The following is a 21,665-nucleotide window of genomic DNA, read 5'->3' on the forward strand; positions in this document are numbered from 1 at the left end:
GCCGCCGCCTAGCTCCACCTCCGGATCACATGAGACGCCTCTGACCGGATCTGGGTTTTCCGTGCTCCTCGGTGCCTTCTGCCGGCGCTGCTGCGGGTGAGTCCAGCCTGGGAGTTGGGGAAAACAGCAGAATGGGCCCTTCGACTACCAGGAGGAAGCTGGGAGCCTGGAGCTCCCTTGTTTACGCAGCAGGAGCAAATACTGTAAGTCTCCTTTCCTATTTTTTCTTGCTTTCGTTTTGAAAACTAAACAAGCCCTCCCTCACTGCCGAGTCTGGTGATGGTGCCCCCCAGAAGATTCCCAAGTTGTTTCTGGTCTCGTACCTATTAACTGCTTTGGAGCATTGCTCTGGCTTAAACTGAGGAGTAGCTTAGCCCCACGCCCCGTTTTCCGTGCTAGCTGTAGAACGTGAGAGTGTAAACTCTGCGTATGTACAGAGCGTGTTTTCCTTGTTGCTGAATAGCCACAGCCCCCATGTCTGTGGTTAGGGAAATGAGGCTTCTTGGTCAGAAAGGCGTGGCTTGCGAGGCTGTGCTTGAACTATATGCTTTTATTTAATGTTGCCAACTATATATGTGTGTTATTAAGTGTTAGAGGTATCTTATGCAGCTTGCTTTAATCCAGGAGGAAAGGGCATTTACTCCTGGATGAGTTTCCGGTTGAAATAATACGTAAAGCGGCATGCGACATCTACAGCCCTAGTGTGCGTGCGTTCACTCAGAAATAAGCCCCTCTGCATTCAAAGGGGTTTACTTGCAAGCCAACGCGCCTAGGATCACCTCCCGAGTCATAAAAACAGCTTCAGTGGACATACTACCGTAAAATGTTCCCCTGAAATAACCCCTGTTGACTAGAACCAAGCTGTCCCCTGATGACACTGTTTACATGAAGTAACAACCTCACAGCCCCTCCTCTTTTGCTAGGTCATGGCAGACCACACAAACTGAAGCATGTAGTCTGAGAGCTGCGCACTCGGCTTCCAAGATACTATGATGTGCACCCTTTGGGTGGGTGATGCAGTTGCTTGGGTCAAGAAGCTGTTTAGAGCTGGCTTTGCCCTCTTCGCTTCTTGAGACAAAATGGAGATTTCCTTAAGAATAGAGGGGAGAGAAGTCTGTTCTTCAGAAGCAAAGAATTACCTGCTTCCCAAGGAGAGGCTGTCCATTGTTTGTCAAGCCCAGTGGTCATCCTTTGTTTTCCCGTTATTATATTTTCCTGTATTGCACTAATATTTGGCACTTCAGTTATCTTAAAGGTAAAGGGACCCCTGACCATTAGGTCCAGTCGCCGACCTTCTGATCGGCAAGCCCTAGGCTCTCTGTTTTAACCCACAGGGCCACCCGTGTCCCTTTCAGTTATCTTAGGGTATGCTAATTGGTTTCGTTTTGTATTCTTGTTTGTAGTTTTCATCTTAAAACACACCCAACACTTACTGGGTTTGTTTTCGCAGACATGAATGAGAAGATTCCATAGCAATACTTGTCTTTTGGGGCACTTAAGTTTCAATACCCCATTAATATTTGAAATGAAGAACTGATTGAATAACTAGAACGGTGGGTGTCCTTTTTCTCCCTCTCTCCCCCAGGTATTATCGTAAGCCACCTATTGCCTGTTTGGGAGTCTTTCTGATGTGCCTCGGCAATGACCTTCTCCTTTGTCTGCTCTCTTGACTTTGGCATGCCTGCAAGAGGTTTTGATCATGACTGGTGTGATGGGCCCCAAGTGAATTGGCCTGAACTACTGTGATTCCAGCCATGGCAGAGAGAAGCCATGAGTGTCGGGAACGATGCTACGGAATAATCCAGAAGAGGCTGCCAGTGCTAAGGTGGCTTCCCAAATATTCTCTGCAATGGCTGCAGCTCGATCTCGTTGCTGGACTGACAGTGGGATTGACTGTTGTGCCACAAGCTCTTGCCTACGCTGCATTGGCTGGCCTCCCAGTGCAGGTGAGGCCATTGACCCAGAGCTTTTTGTTGCCTTAGTGTAGCATCTATTGAATATTTCCTTTTCCTTTTTTGCTTGAAAAATATACGGTAGATCCAATTCCAGAGGAGAGCAGCTTTAGAGTTAATAAGCTCTGAGAGTCTCTAGCAGACAGTGGATGCCTGGAGTAAATCAAAGGTCAATGAGCGGGAATTACCAGTTCTCTGAAATACCTTTACTATTGTTTGATTCTGCTTCTTCCTGCTGTTCCAAGATAATAAATTCTCAGACACTTTAAAAATGTTTTGCCGAGTTATCAAACAGACACCTTTTTGTTTCTTTCTCTCTAATTTTTTCATTTGATACAAGTGTTGACACACAGTACAAGTTAAAATGTGCACAGCACACATGTAAGACCTTTATGTATGACAAGGATCACACTTTTCTTAGCTATTCACAGCCTTTTTGTCTCTGTTGTGCTCTAATTCTGCTCTTGTTCCTCCATCAACTGCGATCGGTCTCTAATTGCCTGCCTTCCTCCCTTATAGTATGGCCTCTATTCCTCCTTCATGGGCTGCTTTGTCTACTGCCTCCTGGGGACATCGAAAGATGTGACACTGGGCCCGACAGCTATCATGTCGTTACTGGTTTCGTCCTACGCATTCCATGACCCTTCCTATGCCATCCTGCTCACCTTCCTCTCAGGCTGCATCCAGTTAGCTATGGGGCTGCTACATCTTGGTAAGATCTGGCTGGTGCTATATTTGGTCAAATCAGTGGTCCCTCAAGCCCGCTTATGGCTAATAATAGCCAAACAGGGAGGCAGAACTGGAGAGATGACTGGTTGTCTATCACAAGATTCTGATAGTTAGAGCTGAACATAATCCTGTGACTGCGGCCCTCCATTAATTACAATACTATGATTTTAGATATCTACTCAAAAGTGAGTCCCATTGAATTTGGTGCGGCTTTACTCCCAAATAAGAGGGTATATGATTGCAGTCTTAACTCTCACAGCTCATTGAATTACTGTATAGTGATTTGTAATCCCACCTTGTTTCCTATAGATTATCTGTTACTATCCTAGGTTTTTGTTTTTCAATGTGTGCACATGTATGTGTTTATTGCAAGAGAGTAATGTGCCCAATTTGTACAGTTTTGTTTTTAACCTTCATTTTTTTTTTCAAACTTGGGGACTGGCAGTACTTAAAATAAAATGCCACAGAAGAAAATACAAGTGAAACTCGGAAAATTAGAATATCGTCGAAAAGTGCATTTATGTCAGTAATGCAACTTAAAAGGTAAAACCAATATATGAGATATGTAGATGCATGACATGCAAGGCAAGATATGTCAAGCCTTTATTTGTTGTAATTATTATTTGTTGTTAGGCGGGTCAATTATAAATGGAATGTAATTAATGAAATGTATTAGCGATGTTTATTTTTGTATTATTGTAACTATTTGTTTTATTACTGTGGAATTTCCCAAAGAAAGCATTTGTAATTAAAAAATAATAAGTTGCATTACTGAAATAAATGCACTTTTTGACGATATTCTAATTTTCCGAGTTTCACCTGTAACTTAGAAAATTTAAAAGTATCGTACATCCAGCTCATCTCCCCTTTCCTTGCTTAGTTCTGTAGCTGAAAGGGCACTAGTTAAACTTGGGTAGCCTATATCAATGTCTTGTGCATTGAGACGGCCCTAGATGAGAACAGGCTGCCTCCTCCCACCTTTGCCCAGCTGCCCCTGCTATTAGTGCTTGGGATCAGCAGGAAATGAAGGACCCGGAGCTCTAGGAAGGCAAGAGACAACCAAATGTTTCCAGTGTTTCAAATGTTTCCAGTTTCCAGTGACTGTCAGAGCGATGGAGAAAGGAATCCAGTAGGTTCAATTCTGGTGTGGGGCCTAGGTGGCTCAAAGAGCAGCAGCCCATAGGCCCTTGTTGGCCAAACCAAAGCCAAAAGAAGGATCCTGGGTAGTGGGAAGATGATGACCCTGGGAGGAGGAGTATTGTAATACTTACAGAGGCCACCAAAACACTTCAGGTCCTGCAGCTGCCTCTGTATCGTTATGTGTGTGTGGGCATCCTTGATTAATGGATCGCTTTTGGCTGAAGAGCTTGGTAGTTCTGAATGGGGTATAATGTGCAGTGAAGTAAGTCCGTTGCGCCCGGTCTTTGTAAGGCTTAATAGGGATTCTTTATTCCTGGCAGGTTTCCTTCTGGACTTTATCTCCTATCCTGTCATCAAAGGGTTTACTTCAGCTGCTGCAGTCACCATTGGCTTCAATCAAGTCAAGGTAAGGGGTTTCCTTCCCTCACTTGGCCTTTATCCAGGTTTAGCAATGACACTTGTAAAACTCGCCTGCCCATTCTGTAAGAATAGCATGGAGGCCAGGCTTGCCTGTTCAAGTAAATAGATCTCTGGTAAAGGGCTTAAGGAGAGCTCTGTAGGGCTTATCAAGGGTGAAGCAGGCTGGCTCAAAAACTCTTATGTTGTTGATGAAACTTAGGAAAATTGCTCTGACTTCATGTGAAGACTCTGGCAATTGTGAGAACCTGGAATTGTAACTATTTCACATGCTGTACACTCCATAGCTGTCAAGTTTTCCCTTTTCTCGCGAGGAAGCCTATTCAGCATAAGGGAATTTCCCTTTAAAAAAGGGAGAACTCGACAGCTATGATACACTCTGCCCTCTCTTTTCCTACCTTATATGCAACAATTCATGGGATTAAGTCCCTTTCTACCTCCTCTGGGTTACAGGGTTTCCTTTTTCCCACCTTCTGTTTTAAATTTATGGAACCTAAGGATTCTGTAAACACTAAATGACAGCTGGCAGATCTCTTAAGCTAGCTGGGATCCTCTGTTTTGGCCACTGACTCCCCCCCCCCCCCGATTTGCCTTCACAGCCTTGCAGCAAATGGCAGAAATTCATGCCACTGCCAGGCAAGAGATACCTGAAATGGAGACGATAACTAGGGCCTAACCAGCATTTTTTATGATCTCAGTTGGTTTTAGAAGCAAAGGGGCCATGGACTGCCTAGAGTACTGAAACGGACAGTTATCTGGACAGATTTACCCCACCTTCTGCCATAGATTTGAGGATATTTTTTTTTGATTTATGAATGCTTGAACCGCCTACCATGTTCCAGCTAGTATCTTTAAAACGCTGTGGCATCAATGCTTCCTTTGTGGTTGGCCACAGTCAGCTATTCACAGGGGTGAGGGGCAGGCAGCAGCAGATAACGATAGCAATCACTGGCTGAACTCCTTGTGTTTGCAACAACAGCCCGTTTCAAGAAGTACCTTTGAAAGAGAAGCCTCTGCTCCTTGTTCCACAGAAGGCTTTTAAAGCAGTTAAGGTAGGGCAAGAGCTAGCAAGCCTCCTCGGGTGAAAGACATCTTTTGTTGTAGTATGGGCAAATCATTTAGCAGAGGTTGTCTGGGCATCTCTTGATTTTTATTTTTGTGGATGGCAGAGACTTAACTTGGAAGTTTGTGTAACTGAGCACAGAAATGTGATTTTTATCGTTCACATACCTTGTCTTACACGCTTACCCACAGTACCATCACACATTATTCAGTGTTGGCAAAAAAGAAAAGAGCTCTTTATTTTTAGGATAAATGTTCGAGGACAGCTAAGTCCCTTTGTTGCAGGTAACATGGAACACCTCAGAAATTATTGTGAGGCATTCCCACGGAGACATTTAATGGCTTTCCTAAAAGGAAACACAAGAGGTAAGTGGGTCCAAATATAATGTGATGGGGTTATTGTTTGTTACTGTGGTATGTATTTTTGTGTTTTTATATTGTGTGTGTGAGAGAGAGAGAACACACACTAATTTTTTTCATCATCCTGACTTGTGGCTTTAAAATGTGTTTACATAGACGCTCCTGGGCCTGCAGAACATCCCACGCCAGTTTATCCTCCAGGTGTACTACACCTTCTGCAGAATTGGAGAGACAAGGTAAATGGCTGTGCCTATGCCTGCCCCTTGTTTATTCCTCTCTACAAGACCTTTAGTCTGCAAAAGTAGCAAAAACGATAAATAGAGAATCGGTATGTAGGCTACCTCTGGGAATAGTAGATGCCCTTGGGCTGCACAAGCATTTTATTTTCTTGAATTTCTATGAGATTTGTAGTCATGCAACTTCACATCATTGGGGGTGGTGTGTGGCATGGGATCATATGATGGAGCTGAAAAGTGGGGTGCTCTTACCAGAGACCTGAGGGGCGCAGGGGTGAGCAAAGTCTTTTGCCTCATCCCTGAGAGCTAAAGGCTTTCTCTTATTTGTTTTGTAATGAAGGCTGAGGTGAGTAGTCCTAAAATTATAGCAGCTGAGAGGATCCCTGGCATATTTAGCATTGTTGCTCATAGACATTGTTGCCCTCTTGAGCTGTATGTTTCAATTGGGTGCACTTGTTGCATGTATCGCATTGAATGTCTCCAAGGTGCGCAGAGTTGGGCTTGCAGTTCTTGCACAAAGCAGAATCTGCCACATTATGCCCTTAGTCTATGAGCAATGATGCTAAACGTGGATGTACCTCTTGGAGGAATGAATGAAAGTGGATCTGGATGTAACTTTTCAAGTCCTCAAATCTTGCATCTTTCCCACAGCCAATTAAGAATCTAACTGACTGCCAGGGAAGTTTTAATTTGGGCTAAGGAGAGGCTCATACCTTTATGCGGTGAGTGCTAAGGTGGCTGTTATATCCCTCATGTGCAGATGCTCAGTAGGAAGGGACCATTTTCAGGGAGCAGACGTGACGGAGGCCACTTTTTTGGTTCATCCCCTTGTTTAAGTGAGGTCCCTTTCAATTCAGCTACGATTGTTATAACTTATATGCAGGGTTGCGGATGCTGTTCTTGGGCTGTTCTGCTTGACAGCACTTACTGGGCTACAACAAATGAAAAAGAGCATCCCTAAGGCCAGCCAGATGGAACCGTTGTTTGTCAGGATCAGCCAGCTTGTTGTCTGGACAACAGCTACAGGTTTGTCTATCCCGCCCTATTAGCTAATTTTTTTACAGCCAGGCGTGCTGTAACGTATGCTGAATTATCGTCTTATTTTTCCATTGGTAAAGTCTCTTGACTTTATCAATTGTGTAAAGTGGTGGAATGGCTAAGAGTGGTTTAGTTGCTTAGGAAATAAAAAATAGGTTGCAGTCCTGTGAGGGAAGGGAGTATTGTCAGTTTGGCTGGATTTAAAAATCTCACATGAAGGATGGCTGAGTACTGAGAAGCAGCGGCGAAGGAAGCTGCCCAGGCGCCTGGGGCAGCACGCCCAGGGACGGGGCGCACTGTGGGGCCTCTGGAGTCTTCCTGCCTCCTCCCACTCAGCTGCCCTACAGCTGGGGGGAGGCAGCGGGCGGACCGTTCGGGCAGCGCAGGGCCTGCGTGCACCCTAGCCTCCCAGGAGAGACACGTGGCTCGGGTGCGCTGCAGTCCCTGTGGTGAGTGCTGCCCGGCATTTTGTCACTCCTCTCAGTGGTGACTCCCAGGGCAGCCGGCACCCACTGTACCCCCCCCCTTCCTCCACCTCTGCTGAGAAGTGGTCCTGGAGAAAAACTCAGCCCAGGATCAAAGAGGCTGCAGGAAAGGTAGGCAATGTAGAGAGAGAAAGAGCATTACTAAGAAAGAATGTTTGGAGAATTGGTGGGGAGAAGATAGAGGATACAGGAAGGCCTTCTAAACCTCATGAGAAAGTTGAGGTTTCTCCTAATTGCATTTTCAGACTGTGGAACTGTGGAAACAAAATTTATTTACCTTTGAATTTATATTGCAAATTCTCTCCATAATTTTTAAAAAACATGGGAGCTGTCACCAGAAGCTGCCTGTTCGCTTTGGAGTCTCTTTCCACCTCGCAGATGCTCAATTTTTGTGGTAATCCAAGCATGGGGAACCCCCACTCTTCGTGTATTGGGGTCTCTACACAAAATAGTTAGGCAGGAGTGCATTCATGGCCTAATAGGAGATTTGCTGCTGTTGCTTATGGCCTTAACTATCCTCTATGTCTACCATTTATGCTCACTGTTGGGTAGTGGATGACAGCTTTGCTATAAGAGTCTCACTCTCTTCCTTGCAGTCCGTAATGCTCTTGTGGTCCTTTTTGCTGGTCTCGTGGCCTACTCCTTCCAGGTAACAGGCTCCCAGCCCTTCACCCTCACAGGGTTTACGCCCCAGGGACTCCCATCCTTCCAGCTGCCACCGTTCTCCGAGGTCACACCCAATGGAACCGTCTCCTTTGGAGGGATGGTGCAGGTGGGTATTTCAGATGATGCCATAGCTTTAGATGCTGATATAACACCCTGTTATGTAGTTGACACTGCCCCCCCCCAAAAAAACCCAAGGCAGTTCACAACAATAATTACAATTAAAACCACAGCCAATTTAGTTATGAATACAGCTAAAAAAATAATAATTGATAGCAACTTATTAACACAATCCTCTGAATGTGGTAAGAAGAGGTACTTAGATAAATATCGTTTTTTAAAACCCTTCCTAGCAACAACAACAAAATAAAAGAATTTAATCTGAATATCCACTGCAAATTCAAATCAACCCTTTCTCTCCTATAAACCCAGAAAAAATCCTTTTGAGCTGTTGCTTGGAATCTACATAGAATTGCTCTACAGCTCTTCTTTTTTTCCTGTGGGTATTTTCATGTGTGCAGAGAAAGTAACCCTTTCTGTCCCTGTACTAAATTGAGCAGCACATGAAGCCTGCAGCCCTTTGCATTTGTGCATCTCTGCGCTGGTGGAAGCTGGCACTGTACTCCTCTGCTCGGTTCTTGCGATCTTTGAAGGTGCTCGATCTTCTAATTCTGGTCGCTGGAAATTATGGAAAGGAAGCAACTAATTTATGCTTTCCTGGGCCTACCATACTATGGTGTGTTACATGCTCCAGACTGAATCAGCTGATCTTTGTTTTAAAATTGTTATGCTTTTATTGTATGGTGTTGTTGTATCAAGTTTGATATATTTTTATGACATGGTGGTATATAAATAGCTTTATAAATAAGCAAATAAACCACAAGATAATTGCGTGGCTTTGCATAAATTGCCTCGCAGAGTTGTTGAGGCAATGTCGAAGGAGTTTTAAAGGTTGTCCTATAAATTTCATATACAATAATAGAAAAATTATTAGGTAAAGTTTATGTGAATTAAACTATTTCCCATTCTCTTGTGCTGAGGCGGTGCCTTCCTTGGAAGCTATAATTGATGGTAAGCACGCAGCTGTTTAAAACTGGTACCTTTTGAGAGACTAGCCTGAACTATGGGTAGACTCCTGTGTTGTCCAGTGTTTGTTGATCAGATGCCATGGTAAGAATACTGAGATGTCATCTATGTTTGCTGCAAGCTTCATTTGTTGGGCACAAGTGACCTTTGTAGTAGAATTAAGCCATCCTCTCTCTTTTTTCCCCCGTTACAGAAAATGGGAGCTGGCCTGGCTGTGGTCCCTCTGATGGGACTTCTGGAGACGGTTGCTATTGCCAAAGCTTTCGGTATGGGCCCCCCAATCTTTCAGCTTCTCTAGGCATTGAGTCAAGGGGGAAATTCACATGGCAGCTAATGGGATTTGGGCTTTGGAAAACCTGTTGCCTTCTAAGGACAGTATGCTTGTAGGGAGGAGGGAATGATGATAAATTTAGGTGCAACATTTATCTTTCAGGCATATTTTATCTCCTCCTTGTTACCTAGCCAATAAAGCCCCCTTAACACCCAGCGATGTGGGAATTACCGGTTTCCATTTGACATAATCCCACAGAGAGGAGCCCTATGATTGACTGCCCCAGTAGAACTGATTACATGGGTCCCATCCAGTGTGCACGGTGAGATGGCATCCCATCCCCACCTAGGTGTTCTTCACTCTCTCTGTTTCTTTCTGAACCATGGATTAAAGCAGGGATAGAAACCTGCTTCCCCAAACTTCGGCCCTCCAGATGTTTTGGACTACAATTCCCATCTTCCCCCGACCACTGGTCCTGCTAGCTAGGGATCATGGGAGTTGCATGCCAAAACATCTGGAGGGCCGCAGTTTGGGGATGCCTGCCCTGTGGCTATCTTGGTGTTACTGGACAACAAATCCCGTTATCCCTGACCATTGGCCATGCTGCCCGGAGTTTACGGGAGTTCAAATCCAGCAGTGTTCGGAGGTCTACAGGTTCCCTATCCATGGATTAAAATTAGGGAAATTCCTAAAAGTATTCTCTGACTAAGATTCCTATACCTAGAAAGGCAAAATAACTTTGTTCAGGTAGTAGAACTCTCAGTATAAAAGAGGGTGCAGGGAGCAGAAAACCACAATTTGGGTTCTGCTAGGTGGATCCAGGCCTCTTTCCAGCCCTGTATTTCCAGCCCACACATTTGCAGTGCCTTGTGGAGCTTTTACCCATTAAGAACACCAAAATTTCTAGGTTTCTCGGTCTAACATGTGTTCTCCATTTCCCTTTTCATTCTAGCCTCTCAAAATAACTACCAAATCGACCCCAACCAGGAGCTGTTGGCCATGGGTAAGATTTTTGCATGAACGGATTGGATGCTGTTGGCTGGATGGGATTGAGCCCTTCCACTTTGGAGTTGGGGATGAGCCTGGGAAGGAAGAGCCGAAATTCCCATACAGGAAAATGACTTTATTTCCATAAATTGTTTGAAGCGTCCCTAAGCCAAAGAAGCAGGTCTCCACATCTTTTCTGCCTTTGTTCATTAACCTCTCTCCCTCTGTGGCTTCCAGGTTTCACCAACCTCTTAGGATCCTTCATCTCATCCTTTCCTGTCACAGGGAGCTTTGGCCGGTGAGTGGCTCCTATTGTAGATGATACTTAGCTGCCCAGTGGCCCAGCTTAAATAGTAGTACAAGTTGCACACACAAAAATAGTAGTGCAAGGGCATGTGTAAAATCATTTGCTATGGACTCATTTTTCCCACTTGCATAATGGATAGGCAATTTGGGCTCCCTTTATGTTTTTACTGTATGGGTTTTATTTTGTTTTGTTTTTATTGACATATATTGCAGTCCATTTCTAGAGACCACTAGGGTTAGTTTAAGCGGAGTATTTAACATCTTCACATAAATAATGATAAGTGCAGGCTGCAGGTAATGCTTGAGACCGAGTCCGAGGTTTTACATGCAGGTCATCTCTCTCGGTGGTCTCTAGAAAGATGCCCTTATTGCAAAATAGCTGGGCTGATAATCCATACTGATAAATAAGTATTTGCTTGTGTGGGGTGTTGTGTGAGGTACTGTATTGGCCCGAATATAAGCCGTACCCGCAAATAAGCTGCACCTTTAAAATTCAAGGGGGGGAGAGAAAAAAAGACAATACAGTGGTACCTCCACTTACGACTGTTTCTACTTACGAATGGAGCTCCATCCGCCATCTTGGATGCGGTTTAGATAGGATTTTTTCTACTTACGAATTTTTAGATAGGGTTGCTTTGACTTACAATTTTTTTCGACTTACGAATGTGCGTTCGGAACGCATTAAATTCATAAGTAGATGTACCACTGTACTCGAATATAAGCATGTGTGTCTGTCTGAGGTGCTTTCTCACGCACTCAAGGCGTCCAGGCACCGCTGGAGAGAATGACGGAGGGAGGGGGAGAGCAAACTTGGGCCGCTCATGAGGGGAGGTTTCTCTTCTCTCCCCTCACATACAATGTCCGCCTTGACCTGCTCATTTGTGGCCCCACTTCTCAGATTCTTCCCCACCGCCCTCTACCTCACGGGCTGCTGTGGTTTGACCGCAGCAATTTTTGTAAGGTTGCAAATTTAAGCCGCACTTTAACTTTCCATGGTCGGAATTTGGGGGTGGTGGTGGTTTATATTCGGGCCAATACAGTAATCATTAGCTCTTGTTGTCTCTAGGCTGACTACTGTCCCTTAAATGGTCTAGGGAGGTGAGGGGGCTGTTTTCCGTTCTTGTAACCACAAAGCTTGTTTATGTTGCAGGACAGCAGTGAATGCACAGACAGGTGTTTGTACTCCTGCCGGAGGTCTAATCACAGGTAGGAGCTAGAAGGATGTCTTTGTGCCTGCTGAGTTATTAAGGACTCGTATCTGAGCAGGGATACAGAACTCTGAGGGGCTCACTGTCCTATTTTAATGCCACTTGTCATCCTCTTGTTTACTCACTTTTCCTTGTTTCCTCCATAGGGGCCCTGGTGCTATTGTCTCTAGCCTTCCTTACTTCTGTCTTCTTCTACATTCCCAAGGCTGCGCTGGCAGCTGTCATCATCTGTGCTGTGGCTCCTATGTTTGATGCCAGGATCTTCTACACGTTATGGCAGGTTAAAAGTATGAGCATGAATGTGTCCTCTTCTTCCCATAGCTGAAAAGTTGGGGATCCTGTAATGTTTCCCTAACAATAATGGAGCCGGTTAGAATTCTTTAAAATCTGTCATACGACTTTAACAAAAGTATCATTCATAAATTTAATTTTCTGACTTTCTAATTTTTTAATAATTTGCACAAATAGCCACACCTTATTTCTCTCCCCCCCCCATTTTTTCCAAGATTAGCAGCAGATTTAGAGCTCTGCAAATCTAAGGAGCTTTGAATTGATGTTCATAACTTTTCAAATGCTTAGAGCATTTTTGGATGTGGTGTTCAGAGTTCTTGGATAGGCTGCTTTCAAGTAGTAACGCTGCAGCAGAGCAACAAGGTGGTCACTAGGTTTTTGTAAATATATAAAACAGAATGTTTTTCCCATTCTTGTAACTTTTCTGGCTCGGTGAACAGGAACTGAGAGTCCTGTTTCATAGATACTTCTGGGAAGTCATATATTCCTCACTCCATGATCTCCCATCGTAGCACCCCCTGAATTTGAAAAATCTCTCTGTGATGTCCCTTTCACATTTAAAAAAAGAATATATTCTTGGCTATGGAAAGTTACCAACGTAAGGGATGCTGGCATCTGCTGGACAAATGGAGTATCTCCCAAAGTTTAGTGTGTTTCCAAAAGCAGAAATAAAATGACTATACTTTACTTTCAGAACCATGTTCAGCTTTTCATCAGCACAAAACTGCTGATTGTTCATTTGTCTTTGTCCAGAAACATGACAAATGGAATGTAAAGAGACCACTTATTTGATGAAGCACAGGTTAAAAAAGGAAATGAAATTCTCTATATACTATACAGTACTGAAACTAACCCCATCAAACCCTTGCAGTCTGAGGTATACCGTAGTGAAAATGGAAGCAGGGTGTTCTTTATTTTGAATTAGTTCATTCAGAAGATTATTCATCCCTGGCTCTGCCAATCACTGGCTCTGGCTCCACCAGTATGCAGCCCTTGACAGACTACCCCTGAGGGGAATGTGGTTCCCGGTAGGAAAGAAATCTGTCTAGTGCATTTTTATGATATGGGATGGGTTCTGGTTCAGTTAATTTTATACAGCAATAATGTGACGGGAAAGGTCTCCCTTACAAACACACCCAGCTCACCCTGAGCTTATTGGTTAAGGAAATAAACAACTATCTGACTTTTAGAAGACATCTGAAGGCAACCCTGTTTTTTAATATTCTATTGGGAGCTGCAAAGAGTGGCTGGGTATAAATAATAAATTATTATTATTATTGATTTTATTTAGCTGTTTGCTTCTCTCCTTCACTGTGCTCTGTGGCAGCCATCTTGCTGCAGGACTGGAAAAGTCTGAGTCCTACCTAGTCATTCCCCTCCCCCTTCTCTCTCAGGGCTGGACCTGGTGCCCCTGTGTGTAACGTTCTTCTTCTGCTTCTGGGAGGTGCAGTATGGAATCATAGCAGGAGTGCTGGTCTCAGGTATTCTCCTGCTATACCCCATTGCCAGGCCACGGATAAAGGTTTGTTTATGATCCCACTGAGTTAGAATGCAAGAGCTTAGGAGGGAAACTCATAAAACACAGAACAGGTTTACTGCAGTACAGCTCTAATATATGAGATACTGTACTAGAAAATAAATAAATCATTTTTTGTATCCAATTGCTACAACTTGCTTGTGACCCTCTTGGAGCTTGAAACTGGAGAATGGTTTCCTTGTGCAATGCACAGTGAAGAGCGCAGCATTTTTTAATGTATATTTATATCCAACCCCTTATCTCCTAATCATTTTTTCCCGTATGGCTGAAATATCTAATACAGTGGTACCTCGGTTTATGAACACAATTGGTTCTGGAAGTCTGTTCATAAACTGAAGCGTTCATAAACTGAAGCGAACTTTCCCATTGAAAGTAATGGAAATTGGATTAATCCGTTCCAGACAGGTCCGCGGAGTACTCAACCTGAAGCGTACTTAACCCAAAGCATGGGTGTAATTGGTTCCGGAAGTCTGTTCATAAACTGAAGCATTCATAAACTGAAGCGAACTTTCCCATTGAAAGTAATGGAAAGTGAATTAATCCGTTCCAGATGGGTCCACAGCGTTCATAAACCGAAAATTCATGAACCGAGGTGTTCATAAACTGAGGTTCCACTGTATAGGTAATTGGTGTTGCATGTCCCTTCGCTATGAGAGCCTCTGGGGCATGTTTCCTTTGACTTTCAAAAAGGGAAGGGTGGAAATCGCTGAACAGGAACAAAGCCACACCCTGTTTTCCTCACGGCACTTTTTGGCAACCTTTTTTTGCAGGTCCTGCAGCATGAGCGAGAGATGCTGTTTATACAGCCTGCCGGTGGCCTGTATTTCCCAGCCATTGAGTTCCTGCGGGATACAGTGCGCAAGCGGACTCAGACAGGTAAAATGAAGAACTTAAAAGCTCCTGGTGTGGTGGTGGCTGTGAGGAATTGAATTGGCTCCAGAAGTGAAGGCCTCTTGCCATCTGAACAAAAGGACCAAACCGCTTGGGGCAGTAATATTTGCATAGAATGGTGTCTTAGGGACACAAGTGTTGATGACCTGTTCAAGAGGAACTAATATTCCTGGCCCTACGAGTGCCTCTGGGGGGGGGGGGGAGAAGAAGTGAGGTCTATGCTTGAGCCCCTCACCCCACCCATGAATTCCAATAAGGAAACAAACTCCATCCTCTTGTAATTTGGCATTTGATTAAAGGCTCATGGTGCACAGGGAGATACAGCGTGTTCCAGATGTGGGAGAATTCTGACTAGCATCTCCTCAACCCAAACTGATAAAGCAGGCAACATGGGGCTACCAGCTCTTGTAAGATTCCAGCTATTCTGGGAGTTCATGGGGCCACTAACCTGCCATACTGCATTTTGACAGTAGCGAAGGTGGAAGCGGGAAGTTGTTAATGGTACTATATTCCTGGCCAAGCCTTAGTTCCCACCTGCTGCCAGATAGTCTCAGAATATCCTGTTTTCTCCTAACACACCAGCTGTGGGGAGGACTAGTGCAGCCCAAGGGTCAAGGAAGCTTGCAGTTAGTGGGGTCATGGCTTGAAATTGACCATTGGCCCGAACTCTCTTGGTGTGAGTAGCTGCCCTGTCTGCGTTCGCCCTTTCTTGAGCACGATGTTTCTTGATTACCTTCAGAGTCTTGCCTGTGCCACATCATTCTGGACTGCACCCACATCAGCAGCATTGATTACACAGCAGTCCTGGGCCTGTCTGAGCTGCTCCAGGAATTGCAGCATAGGAGACTCTCTCTGGTGTTTATTGGCTTGCAGGTAGGTGGGTGAGAACTGCAACCTCAGAGGAGCAATCACACACTGTGGCTGGATTTTGTGAAACAAACTGAGCAGGCTTAAGACCCAGCACTCATCTTTGTTTAGCGGTAGAGTATGTTGCTTTGCATGTAGCAAGTACCAGGTTCAATCCCTGGCATATTTCTCTCTCTCTCTCTCTTTCTCTTTAAAGGATATTGGGAGCTGCATAGCTTGAGACCTTGGGGAGTTGCTTCCATTCAGAGTAGACAACACTAGATTAGATTAACCAGTTACCTGATTCTACAATAAGTTTCTAAAAACATGAAACTCCCAACATCTTCCTCTAAATACAGCCCACCCATTTAAAAAAGTGTGTGTGTGTGTGTGTGTGTGTGTGTGTGTGTGTGTGTTTGCCAGTACAGTACTGTCTATTGTGCCTGGATCACTGTGTTCCCTAAATATCAGCCGGAGGATCCTTCTAACCAGACATGCAAGGGTCATGTGAGGGGCAAGGGATATCGCGAAGCCCCTCCCCTCCTGAGTTCCAGCCCAGCCCCGAGCGAGGCTGAAAAGAGGGAAAGCTCCAGCTCAAGTGGGGAAACAGGAAGTGGTGTCCAAGGCTCTGGCAGGGTAGAAGAGCCATCATCCCAGGTGGGACAGGAAGGGGGAAGGAAGGGGGGCAGGCCAGTCCCCCCAACTCCGGAACTTCGCAGAAAGCGTCGGGGGAAGAGGATGGGTCTCCCCAAGTTGTTATGCTGGCGCAAGACGCGCCAAAAGCCACTTGGAGGTTCTGATTCAAGCTGAACAGATGTGTCTTTGTAAATAGCACTGCCATTAGCACTGTAAATGCTCAGCACCAATAAAAGACAAAATGCAGAGCTGTGTAGAGTTGTTACTCTGAAGTAGCCTTCTCCGGCCACCGTGACAGGTCAGGACATATAAAAGCTTGGATGTAACTCTACCTTTGAGCAGTGGACCATCTCCATCCATCCAGGGTCCTTCTAGTCTTTGAGATCTTCAGGGGCTTCCCTGAATGCTTTGGGACAAGTTGGAATATGACTGACCAATTCTTATCATTCCTGTCCACAGAAACATGTTCTCAAAGTCTTCCTGGCTGCTGGTCTGGAAGGATTGCGTCATTTCCCCAACCTGAAGGATGCAGGTGAGCAGTGTCGGGCATTTTCTTGTGCCAGTGTCCTTGTAATGGTGTTTGGTGTCCTAGAGCTACCCGGTGCCTCTTAGTCCTGTGGCCAGATGCAGCACCAAGACAATGGGCATTTGGGGCAGAGTTCCTTCTGGTGGGAGGTGGAATGGGGCTCCCTGCATCTCTTTGATCTCTGATGAAAATGGCTAGTCTCACTTTTCCTTTATCAGGGCTTTCATCCTATGAGGGAAGGCTGTAACCTCTGGCCAACATCATTCCCTTGCTTCTGCACTTTCCCTCAAACATTAAGCCTTTTGAATGAATGCCTTGTTGGTCTTCATGGAACCTCATCTCCCATTTCTCTCTCTCTCTCTCTTTTAACCACAGGTGGGATTTGACTTGTGAAAACATAAAATGAATCACGGTCTTAACAAAATGCATCTTACCCCGCTTTTGTCTCTTTTGCAGAGAAGAGCCTTGAAGAGGAACTGAGCCATGCCGGTGAAGCCTTGTTGGATGACAGTGACAGCATACTGCCAACATCTGGGATCATCCAGTGAGGATACAGAAGTAATAGATGCCTGTGACCAAACAATAGAAGTGACCCAGGCTTGACAGTGAAGCTTTCGGGCCATGAACATTTTGGAGCGTGAACATTAGGTGGCAGATGTTCTGTACCCTTATTCATGCATTTTCAGACATCGCACAACTTGAATTCAGAAGTTGCTCCCACTCCGGGACTGTTCAGTGTGAAGAATAGTAACCTCTTTACCTCCTTCATGTGTATGAAATCTGAATCTGTAAAAAAGCACAAGGTCACCCAGTGTTTCAGAACTCTGGGGCAGCAGAATTGAAGTAACCATGGGATCTTGGGGCTTCTAGATTGAAGGGTGGTTACCTTTGATGATTTCTAATGTACATTGGATTTGAGTAGCATACTTAAGGGAACACTAATAAGGAAAGGGAATTAAGAAAATAAAGCACTTTTTAAAAAATGGAAATATGCCAGGGTGAATGAGACCAGTCTGTGTGGTGTACATCATGAACTAGGAGTATTTCAGTTGTGTGTAATCCATAAAGATTCCCTCCCACATGGCTATCCCCTCCCCATGGGTTTTATTGGCCACTAAGCTGACATAACACACTGTGATTGGTGCTTTCATTGGCAGCATTGCAAGTAAAATGAGGAACCAGAGCGTAGCTCTAATCTTTAACTGGGGAAAGAACAGTGCAAGTCCTAAGAGTGATTGCTTCTTCCCACCACTGTGACTTCCGAATGGTCCACTGGAGCTCACCAATGTGTTGCAGGAGAGACTCCAAGCTGAGAGAAGGCAGTTTAGCTCATGGGTTTTCAGAAGTTTGATCTCATGGGTCAGGGCTTGAAATCTGACCAGTTGGTCCTAACCAGAATTCTATTGGCAAAAATAGCTACAACTTAATTGAGTACACTGTTTGCCTTCAGCATCTCCACTGCTGTTGTGGATTGCACCCATGTGACTTAGTGATAGGTGCTTATGGGAGAGGAAGCAAATTGACAGGGCAGGGGGAAATGGGAAAGGAAAGCCAGCCCTGCTTTAGCTCCCACACAGCAATGGCAAATTAAAAGGCATAGGAGGAAACTTTGGCATCTAACCTTACTAATTTTACAAACTGGCCCTAGCCAAAGAGAAATACCCCCCCCAGTGTAAAAATTGCAATAGTTAATTAGTTTAAATGAGCACTACATATTTTGAATAAATAATGCGTGTGTCTTAGCTAGATATAAGTTGCCAGAGGAAGTTGTGATTTGATAGAAAGTTCAGATATGTGTCTCTAAGGGGCATGTGTCAGGACACAAGCCTGCTATCAGAACAGGAAGCAAAGCAACTCACTGTTTGGAAGTGCTGAAGCATGTTATGAGAGTGGTGGGGACACCGTGCAGGCACTACACCCCCTGATTAGAAAGCATATTCAGTTATAATTCAGAGAGGAATTTTGGCTTCTACTCTTAATGCATCTGACCTTCTGGATATGATGATCTTTTTTTAATACACTGCTGAGTAAGGAACAGGTGGTGAAGTTTCTGAGAAGCTATGTCGTTTCATCGTGTTTTAGTTTCACTTCCACTCGGTTCTCAGGAAGAGGTTTAACAAAGCACATGAACAAAATGGCATGGAAAGTTGACATAGCAGGCTGGGCTAGTTTTTTTCTAGCCCAGCATTTTCTATTCCAACTGTCAATGGTCTCAAAACTGTTTTATTTTGTCCTCTTAAGTGGAGATGCCAAGCATTGACTCTGGGACGTTTTACTGTACCTACAAAAGTGCATGCCTTCTCTTCTTGGTTATACTTCTTCCCTGTGTACCCTTACAGCTTCATTGTATTATCTTGGGCTGTGTACACATTGCCAATTTAAAATGAAGCCAGATCGTTCTTTTTCTCCATTTGGATCAAAGCTGGTGCTTGGTTTGTTTGGGGGGGGGGATGCATCAGGACCCAGGTTTCTTTTATAATAAATTACAGGATAGATACGGAACGGATATGGATTGTGGCCAATGTTGTGTATACAGTACACTGCTTCTCAAACCATCAGTTGACAGCGCACTGGATGCAGAGCAAATGTGAGTGTGTACACAGTCACATCGTTATCCCCTCCCCATGGGGTTTATTGGCTACTAAGCTGACATAACACACTATGGTTGGTGCTTCCATTGGTAGCATTGCAAGTGGAATGAGGAACCAGAGCATAGCTCTAATCTTTCACTGGGGAAAGAACAATGCAAGTCTCAAGATTGATTGCTTCTTCCCACCACTGTGACTTCCGAATGGTCCACTGCAGCTCACCAATATGTTGCAGAAGAGACTCCAAGCTGAGAGAAGGCAGTTTAGCTCATGGGTTTTCAGAAGTTTGATCTCATGGGTCAGGGCTTGAAATCTGACCAGTTGGTCCTAACCAGAATTCTATTGGCAAAAATAGCTACAACTTAATTGAGTACACTTTGCCTTCAGCATCTCCAATGCTCGGTATTGTTGTGGATTTCACCCATGTGAACTTAGTGATAGGTGCCTATGGGAGAGGAAGCAAATTGACAGGGCAGGGGGAAATGGGAAAGGAAAGCCAGCCCTGCTTTAGCTCCCACACAGCAATGGCAAATTAAAAGCCATAGGAGGAAACTTTGGCATCTAACCTTACTAATTTTACAAACTGGCCCTAGCCAAAGAGAAATACCTCCCAATGTAAAAATTACAATAGTTAATTAGTTTAAATGAGTACTACATATTTTGAATAAATAATGTGTGTCTCTTAGCTAGATGTAAGTTGCCGGAGGAAGTTGTGGTTTGATAGAAAGTTTAGATATGTGTCTCTGAGGGGCATGTGTCAGGACACAAGCCTGCTATCAGAACAGGAAGCAAAGCAACTCACTGTTTGGAAGTGCTGAAGCATGTTAAGAGAGTGGTGGGGACACCGTGCAGGCACTACACCCCCTGATTAGAAAGCATTTTCAGTTATAATTCAGAGAGGAATTTTGGCTTCTACTCTTAATGCATCTGACCTTCTGGATATGATGATCTTTTTTTAATACACTGCTGAGTAAGGAACAGGTGGTGAAGTTTCTGAGAAGCTATGTCGTTTCATCGTGTTTTAGTTTCACTTCCACTCGGTTCTCAGGAAGAGATTTAACAAACCACATGAAAAAAATGGCATGGAAGGTTGACATAGCAGGCTATAGGCTATTTGTTTTTCTAGCCCAACATTTTCTATTCCAACCGACAGTGGTCTCAAAACTGTTTTATTTTGTTCTCTAAGTGGAGATGCCAAGCATTGACTCTGGGACGTTTTATTGTACCTACAAAAGTGCATGCCTTCTCTTCTTGGTTATACTTCTTCCCTGTGTACCCTTACAGCTTCATTGCATTATCTTGGGCTGTGTACACCTTGCCAATTTAAAATGAAGCCAGATTGTTCTTTTTCTCCATTTGGATCTAAGCTGGTGCTTGGTTTGTTTTTTTGTTTGTTTGTTTGTTTGTTTGTTTGTTTTGGGGAAATGCATCAGGACCCAGGTTTCTTTTATAATAAATTACAGGATAGATACGGAATGTTGTGTATACAGTACTGTACATTGCTTCTCAAACCATCGGTTGACAGCGCACTGGATGCAGAGCAAATGTGAGTGTTTACACAGCCACATCGTTATCCCCTCTCTATGGGGTTTATTGGCTACTAAGCTGACAAAGCGCTGTGGTCTAAACCACTGACAGTCTCCGCCACATCTTCAATTCTCCAAAGGAGCACAGATCCTGGTTGAGGGCCATGACCTCTGGAATCCCAGGCACAACTCGGCAGGGATTAGGGTGGCCTGTAACAATACACTACCGTTTGGCTACAGCCAGTATTTGGTTGCCTTCTTAATAATTTTTTATCTATTAACCTGCCTGTGATAGTCATCAGAATTACCACCTGTGCCTGTTTTGATACATGAGGCATTCTTCTCAAGTCTTCCCTATACAGATTAACAGGATTAAGCCTTTGCATAAACTTTGTGTCCTTGCACACCTTTTCATTCTGAGGTGATCTGAGGCTTCATCCCCTAATTTAGACTTTCTCCTGCACACTCTTGTCCGCTACTGATGTTTTTTCTGTGTTCAAAAATTTCTGTGTTTTAACTAGGCAGACCTAGCATTTATTTCAGCATTAGCAGTTCCCAAGATAATTAAAACAAACACATTCTCTATCCAGGTGCTGTAGTGGAGCAGCTGGAAACTGGTGAGGACACAGTGGAGTTTTACTGCAGGTGTTTCTCTCTCCATGTCTCTCTCACATGTCTGCCTTCCTCCACTGGGGAAACAGAAATGGCCAACCATGCAAAGTCACAAATGCCACAGAAATGTGAACACTTTAGGAAGACCGCCATACACTACCAAGGAGTGTGGTGGAGTCTCCTTCTTTGGAGGTCTTTAAGCAGAGGCTTGACAGGCATATGTCAAGAATGCTTTGATGGTGTTTCCTGCTTGGCAGGGGGTTGGACTAGAT

At 44.4% G+C, this 21,665-nt stretch overlaps 1 protein-coding gene across 2 annotated transcripts; it reads left to right on the forward strand.

Annotated features, from left to right (window-relative positions):
• Positions 1 to 22: 22 nt before the first annotated feature.
• SLC26A11 (solute carrier family 26 member 11) lies at positions 23 to 19,118 on the forward strand. Of its 2 annotated transcripts, none has more exons than XM_060271931.1 (17): positions 23 to 96; positions 1,586 to 1,946; positions 2,472 to 2,664; positions 4,142 to 4,227; positions 5,817 to 5,896; positions 6,780 to 6,922; positions 8,016 to 8,191; positions 9,362 to 9,434; positions 10,392 to 10,442; positions 10,664 to 10,724; positions 11,883 to 11,938; positions 12,087 to 12,227; positions 13,626 to 13,753; positions 14,539 to 14,644; positions 15,399 to 15,532; positions 16,601 to 16,673; positions 17,124 to 19,118. In XM_060271931.1, the coding sequence occupies exons 2-17, from the start codon at positions 1,755 to 1,757 to the stop codon at positions 17,213 to 17,215; spliced, it is 1,785 nt and encodes a 594-aa protein (XP_060127914.1). In that variant the 5' UTR covers positions 23 to 96; positions 1,586 to 1,754; the 3' UTR covers positions 17,216 to 19,118. The 2 variants fall into 2 exon arrangements, with proteins under 2 accessions (XP_060127914.1, XP_034960054.2); XM_035104163.2 differs by having other exon boundaries at positions 50 to 203.
• The last annotated feature ends 2,547 nt before the right edge of the window (positions 19,119 to 21,665 follow it).

The sequence above is a fragment of the Zootoca vivipara genome, chromosome 2, assembly GCF_963506605.1.
Source record: "Zootoca vivipara chromosome 2, rZooViv1.1, whole genome shotgun sequence".
In the NCBI taxonomy this organism is placed as follows: domain Eukaryota; kingdom Metazoa; phylum Chordata; class Lepidosauria; order Squamata; family Lacertidae; genus Zootoca; species Zootoca vivipara.

Excerpts from the sequence above, each read along its gene's own strand:
- SLC26A11 (XM_060271931.1), top strand. The coding sequence starts at position 1,755 with ATGGCAGAGAGAAGCCATGAGTGTCGGGAACGATGCTACGGAATAATC. Across the intron at positions 9,435-10,391 it reads TGCTATTGCCAAAGCTTTCG|CCTCTCAAAATAACTACCAA; the intron begins GTATGGGCCCCC and ends TTTTCATTCTAG. Across the intron at positions 11,939-12,086 it reads TGCCGGAGGTCTAATCACAG|GGGCCCTGGTGCTATTGTCT; the intron begins GTAGGAGCTAGA and ends TTTCCTCCATAG.